The following is a 7,153-nucleotide window of genomic DNA, read 5'->3' on the forward strand; positions in this document are numbered from 1 at the left end:
ATTGGCTAGAATTGAAGTTGAAATTGACATCCAACATAGATTAGATAATAATTCAGACTACTCAAATTGACAAAGGCATACAATAAGATACCTCTCCTAATCAAACTACCATCGGACAATCCACATTGCACCAGACGTTGCGTGGAGGAATCGGCTAGAGACTAATATCTGAAATCTGAAAGAAATTAAAAAATTTGAAACAAATTAAATATAAAATAAATAAATAGACTTACAGGTCGCGGAGAGGAATCGACAGCTCCGGGGCCGTGGCAGTGGCGAGTGAGGGAGCTCCGACGGAGGAAGGATGGCGGCGGAAATGGAGAGGAAATGACGGTCGGCTGCGGTCTCAGGCGTCTTCGTAAATGGAGTGAATGGCGAGGGGGCGGTGTCGTCGGAATGGTCTCAGGCGCTGTCGGCTGTCGTCGTGAGCGGAGGAAGGGCAGCGAAAATGGAGAAGGCAGGGCGAAAAGGCGTCGTCAGAAATGGAGTGAATGGCGAAGGCAGGCGGAAATGCGAAAAGTCTTTGCTGTGAAGGTAGGTTTATTTTGATTTTGCGATTGGAAGCGAGAAATTTTTGCTGGAAGTGATTGGTTGGAGACAATGGAAGAAGCCCTAATTTTGCTGGAGACAACAGAGACGATGGAAGCGGGAATTTTTGCTAAGTTCTCTTTTGCCAAAATTTTCTTTTTCCCATCCAAAGTTATATTCCCGCTCTCTATTTAGTGTCCACTACTCCAGTATTCCTTTATTTTTAGCTAAAATATTTAAATTTCCGTCCAACATTGTTGTTGGACGGAAATTAAAATACCTATTTTCAATTTCTACCTATCGGTCAATTCAAGTTTACCAACCAACATCACAGGTTGGACGGAAATTCAGTCCAACACTCGCCCGTTGGACGGAAATTCAGTCCAACACTCGCCCGTTGGATGGAAAGTCTGACTAACTTTTTATCCATCCATCTTTAGCCATAGAAAATTGAAATTTTTTTTAAAACACCGACCAACTTACGGTTGGACGGAAATGTTGGACGGAAACAGCGAGATTTCCAGCAGTGATATAAATCATTGTTAGGAAATAATTATTTCTAATAGAAATTAGTATTCTTTTTTTCTTATGTAATTTAAATTTTAGGTATAATGCTAACTAAGTAGGGCTTTTTTTTTCGTCATGCCCGGAGCCTATAAAACAATAGGACCGGACCTGTGTTAGCTTTTTATTATTCTTAATTTACTCCTTACAAAATATTTATTAACCTTTTAATAACAACAATGATGATTAGCATTTTTTATATTATTATTATAACAATTAAATTAGTGTACACAAAATGAAACTCGTGTCATTTTGTTTTTTATTTTTCTATTCTTTTTTAACTATTTTCTTCTTTGTGTTAAGAAGTAAAATAGTATTTATTTAATTTGATTTGTTTCTTTCAACTATTAAAACAAAGTGAAGGCTTTTATTTTTTGAATTTTCAATCCTAAAAAATATGTCATACTATAATTATTCTAAGGATAAATTGTCTTCTCTTTGCTTAAATGAAATGTTATTTGTTGTAGCACAAATTGTAATTTTCTATTCCAAATCTATATTAGTTTAATTAAAATATACATTTTATTACAAGTTTTTTTTTTTGAAGACTTTTATTACAAGTTACTCTACTATGAGACAAAATTTCTCTATACATTAAGAATTTAAATAAATGTAATAATTTTATTATCTAATCAATTTTATAGAGACAAAAATTAATATTTTAAAATATCAATAAGAGTTTACAAGATGAATAGTTCACATATAATAACAATTGGATCTAAACCTCACACATACACATACAAAAAAAATAAAAATAAAAATAATGATTTTGTATGATATAACTTCATTACATAACTCTTTAATTACTTTTTGACAATATCAATAAGTCTATTACTTATCAATATCGAATTAAGAAGACTTAATTTATTTTAACATGAAATTTGTTAAGACATATTCTTTTTATTCATAATTATAATTATCTATAACAATACTCATCTTTACTACTGTTATTATTACAAGTTGAAAATACTAATTTTAATTATATTGAAAATAATTATTTTTATTTTATATTAATTAATTTTGATATTTAAAAACTGCACTAAGTATTTATTTTAATTATCATATTGAAATTAATTTAATTGCGCAATACGAGCATTATAACTAGTGCTTTCTAATAAAAGAGTGAATGTCCACTTTTAATGGATAATAAATATGTAATTCCCCAACAATCCTTACTACCATTGCGCTTGTCAAATGTAAGAATCACAATAATCTTTGGATGGAATAATTAAATAATGGGAATTGATGTGAAAGACTCGTAAACCCTTCCCCCAAACTCAATAACACAGAGAGCAAGAAATGATTAAATGAAGATTCAAAGAACAATATTTTGAGTTTTCTCCATTACAAAAAGGAAATGGAAATCACAACCAAACTACCAAAGCAAGCTAATGATCTTCAAAGATGGAACTGTGCACAAAACAGCCATTTCAATGAAAAGAAACTCAGTGGCAAAAGAATAGAATACTTCAATCATCTAAAATCAATCCCTAAGATAGTATACCAATTACCAAAGCACAATTGGAATCAAGATCTCGACATTACATTTACCTCGAGCAACAACACCGCAAGAAATATCACCAAAATATTCCCGAGATCAGGAGCTAGAGTCCTCCGACCTTTAGCAGTTACAGGGCTTGCAGGCCCTAATGCAGTGGAAGGGAACACACCGGCTATACTTGAATTTGAACTGTTCCAAAAAAAGACAATGTTATACTGTTTGTGTTAGGATCAAGCGCTTATCACTACGCCAAAAACCTTCCACCCAACAATCCCTCTAGCCACCAATTGCTGGACTTGGCCCTTCACCGGCCTCAGCCCAACAATTCCCTCTCCCAGCACCTACCCGTGACCTGGCTCTGATACCATTTATTAGGATAAGCGTTTACCCTATAGCTCAAAGGGAAGGTGACCACACTATTGAGAGGCAGGGTGTTGGACTTGACCCTTCATCGGCCTCTGCCCAACAATTAGATCCATGATCAAGAAAACACAATGCAAATAGACTTCATCTAAAACCTCTTACCTTCCAGTAAAGCTACAAGACCCATAACCTGCATACGCATACAAGAAAATGATCAGACTTTTTAACAGATTAGGTAACAAATTTAAATGAAATATATGCAGTGATCCCTATTTAATACCAATTCTCTTAGTGGCATATTTCAAAGAATAAGTAATGACAATTGTTCTCAGTTATGACATAATCCTTATATCTCTAAGAAATAAGTTCAAAGTGGCATTTGAAGCAAGCTATTGGAGAGGACATCTAATTTTAAGAGACATGTGCATAGGGTTTGAACTTTGGATTTCCAAATATTGCTTCCAGTCAATATAATGAAATAAATAAAGGGCAATGCCAGCGATAACGTGTTCTCCAGAGTTCATGTAACATCAAAAGAAAAAAAAAAAATTCAAAGAATCACAGAAACTTACTGGGATCCCTTGTTGTGGTGGTTGCTGTGCCATCGAAGTCACAAGTTCCTCCGAGAGTATGCATTTTCTGATAATAGTCATTGTAGGCATAAGAAGCATGGTTTTCCAAATTATCGGGGAAATAACAACGTTTTCCTGGTTGAATGTCGGAGCAATTAGCATGCCCTTGCCCACATGCCCAGTTAAGTCCACTTTGCAGCTTCTTAGCTTCTACCCCAGGCTTTGCTATACAGAACACTGCAGAAGAATTATCAGAAATGTTGCCCAAACCGTCCAAATTTAGGGGATAAACTGCACTCCCATTTGGAAAAATTATACCCCAGCTTCTCTCAGAGACAGGTCCAGGCCTTTTGTCCTCATTAAACAACTCATATATATAAGAATTAATGGGAATTCCAGGCTGACTAGGCGGTCCAGAATCATTTGAAACACGCTGAATCAAATTTTTAATAAAAGTTTCAGCATTTTCTAAAGTAGCATCGGGTTCTTTTGTACCGCCAAACCATGGCCAACCAGTTTCTGTCACTACAACAGGGATATCTGAAAAGTTGAAGGCCATAATAGCGTTATATGTAGCATCCACCATGGCATCAAACATGCTGTTGTAGTGGAAAAGGGTATTTGGATCAACAACTTGTTTGACTGAGGAAAGAGGTTGGAAGAGTGCATAATCGATCGGAAAGATACCATCAGACTGAACATACTCATAATAAGGATAAGCATTTAGCATATAGTACGAGTTTGTGCTTCTTAGAAACTGAAGGATCTGAAAAACCGTGGAATTCCATGACGAATTGAAAGTGGCGGTGGATGGGGGAAAGGCCTTTGCAATTATGTCCATTGATTGAGGCGTCGAGACTTTAACTCGATCATTTAGGTTAGCAGCAACCAGGGCTTTATGGAGGTAATTCAGTGCAGGAACTAAAACCGATGCAGCATTTGGAATTGAAGTTAGGACTTCACTTCCCACCGCAATTGCTGTAATATTAGTTGATGGCATGTAAGCAGCCACGTTATTGTTCACCCAAGCTGCTGCTGTTGATGAGGATTCGCCGATCCCTAACACCTCATCATTCGTGACACCTACAATAACTTCAATCCCGGTATTTGATAGAGCTTTGAGCATATGAGCATCAGCATCAAACAGGCGCACATGCGTTATCTGATGAGCTTTGAGGAGTGCAACCGTATCCAATGCTGATGGTGGGTTTGAGACATCGGTCCCAATGTTTATTCCCACAAATGCACCTGAAAGTGAATACCCAATAAGAAAATAACTTGCAAAATATGTACTTTATTGGCTTTAAATCAGATTTGAAGACCCCAAATTTATGCCACCTTTGTTATTTTTAATACTTTGCCCACCTCTATTTTCTTAAGTAGTCCCAAATAGTGTGAGGTATTTAGCTATGACATCTGTTATAATCTAAGATTGAGCCAAGGTCACTTATGGCGACACTGATACTATGTTATAATCTTGGCCAAATCATACTAAAAGATTGAATCCAATCAATTAGCTAGTCTAACCCATGACTATATAAACTCATATGACCAATGACCTTGTGGTCTAGTGGCACAAAGTGGCTCTTCCAAATGGGAGGTTATGGGTTCAATTCCCAGTGGAGGTAGTATTAACTCTTTGTGTTTCAGTGGGTTAATAACGTCTGTGTAGTACCATTTTTTTATAATAAAGCACAGAGCTGCTCTTTCAATTCATTTTACTAAAAGAACAAGAATACTACTGATAAAGAACCATAAAGTCAACTCAAGTAAACTTCAACATCGTCAGTTGCACCACTGAGGATAAACTATGTAATAAAAGTAATTAAATAAAAAATGACCTATGAACAGATACTACATTGTAATAGAGCCAGCAGCATTCAAAAAAAAAAAAAAAAAATGACCTGAAAGAAACCTAGACAAGTTAAAATCTGTCATCACCACCCCCTCCCCCCAAATAATTTTTTAAAAACTGCTAAAAGGTGCAAAAAATTATCATTAGATATTAACAATTCATTTTTAAAAAGACAGGTATGGTAATACTCTTATAACACCATCCAATTAGAAGCTCGGAAATCTAATGTTAAATGAAATTAGTGATCCCATCTGCTACTAAACATTGTTTCCATATACGATGAGTATTGACAACAAAGTTTAGTTGCATTACCTACTATATTGGACAACAACCCACATATTAGCAGGGAAATTACTGGCCATAGTTTAAGCATCATCAACCAAAGCACAAGAATTTGATTTGGTATCTCCTCAATTTAACCAGTGCACCGTCTTTGGTTCAGCCTGAATTGTCAAAGAAAATTCAAGCTCTCTATATTACAATTCTGCAATTCAAAGAACACCTGATCATTCATACATAAACGACGGTACTTTTGCAAGTTCTGGCTATTTGGCTCTGGAAAAGAGCCATTTAAGGACCGAGGAGTCATGTGCGCCTCAATACCTCATATGGATTTTTTTCATTGAGGTCGAATCTTTCATGCAACTCAAGTATTTGAAAGTTGCAAAGTTTATCCTCAGGTTGGCATTTCACAAAGAGAAAAGCTAGGTTAATAAGTTATTTTTTCATTGGCAATCCTTATGTTGCTAGTTGCTATAAGTAATTTTTTCTATGAACTACTAATTTTTCAATAAAATACTAACAAAATATTTTGATATTTATTAATAATGGAGAATAATCATGCAATTTTAGCCAAACCTAAAACCTCCCCTATCTTGCATTCAAGCACAAAACCTTTTCAAGCCTAATTCTAAGTCTTATCAGTTGCAAGGAAATAACAAAATGTAGGTTCAGATTCATTGCTATTATAAAATTTGTGAAACTAATCCTCAAAGAAATGCTTCAAGAACATCAAATAGACTTCATAAACCAAATTAAGGAACAACTGAAGGACTGAGGCTCACATAAAAATCCAAAATAAAACAAAGATCAACTTGACATTCTAGCCACATAAAAAGAACCACTCAGAATCAGGTAAAACAGCAAATCAATAACTGGGCAACTTGCAGAATCCACATTACAGAAGCACCAAAGTTGTTAAGACTAAGCCCAGAAACCAGAAGATCAAGAAATAAGTTTAAACCAAATGCATTACCTGTACAGTGAGTATCTGATCTCACTTCAAATCATTCCAAAAAGAAAAACCCTACAAAAGTTCCCAAAACGGGGAAAATGTAAGCACAGTCAGAAAGTTGAGAGAGAAAGCTTGAATTCCCTCAAAAAGACAGAATCTAAAGCAGAATGCAGGAAATGAGCAGAACCCCACTTTACTTTTGAGTAGTAGAGATAAAAGAGGCCACAAACTTTGCCAGGAGGAAGCTGAAGCATCACATTATAGGATAGGCAGCGCGGTAGTAGAGACTAGAGAAGTAGAAACCAGAGAGTGGTCGCTTTTACAACTCATATGAGCACTGTTATTATTTTTTGGAGACATACATTTCCCACCACACCGAAAAGCCATGGAAAATGTTGGAATTATTGTCTTATTGGTTTATTTTTCAAATTAAAAAAAAAAACTATTATGGAATATTATTATTCTCCAAAAGGTTGAATATTCAATCTTAAGGGCCCCACATCTCGACCTGATAGAGTATTTAAAAAGAGATAAAT

The 7,153-nt window shown here is 35.3% G+C and overlaps 1 protein-coding gene across 1 annotated transcript; it reads right to left on the reverse strand.

The window, feature by feature from the left end:
* Nucleotides 1-2,377: 2,377 nt before the first annotated feature.
* On the reverse strand, nucleotides 2,378-6,948 carry LOC109157805 (glucan endo-1,3-beta-glucosidase 4-like). The gene is made up of 6 exons (XM_019305647.1): nucleotides 6,815-6,948; nucleotides 6,639-6,689; nucleotides 5,696-5,826; nucleotides 3,529-4,776; nucleotides 3,119-3,146; nucleotides 2,378-2,782 (listed from the first exon to the last, which is right to left on the reverse strand). Exons 3-6 carry the CDS (start codon nucleotides 5,757-5,759, stop codon nucleotides 2,620-2,622), a joined length of 1,503 nt encoding a protein of 500 aa, XP_019161192.1. The 5' UTR covers nucleotides 5,760-5,826; nucleotides 6,639-6,689; nucleotides 6,815-6,948; the 3' UTR covers nucleotides 2,378-2,619.
* Between the last annotated feature and the right edge of the window lie 205 nt (nucleotides 6,949-7,153).

Source organism: Ipomoea nil, unplaced genomic scaffold (genome assembly GCF_001879475.1).
Source record: "Ipomoea nil cultivar Tokyo-kokei standard unplaced genomic scaffold, Asagao_1.1 scaffold0298, whole genome shotgun sequence".
Lineage (NCBI taxonomy): Eukaryota > Viridiplantae > Streptophyta > Magnoliopsida > Solanales > Convolvulaceae > Ipomoea > Ipomoea nil.

Bases quoted from the DNA above. Each gene is read 5' to 3' on its own strand.
- LOC109157805 (XM_019305647.1), bottom strand. From the start codon at position 5,759: ATGATGCTTAAACTATGGCCAGTAATTTCCCTGCTAATATGTGGGTTG. The intron at 3,147-3,528 runs GTAAGTTTCTGT...ATGCGTATGCAG, and splicing joins CACCACAACAAGGGATCCCA to GTTATGGGTCTTGTAGCTTT. The intron at 2,783-3,118 runs GTAAGAGGTTTT...TTTTTGGAACAG, and splicing joins TCTTGTAGCTTTACTGGAAG to TTCAAATTCAAGTATAGCCG.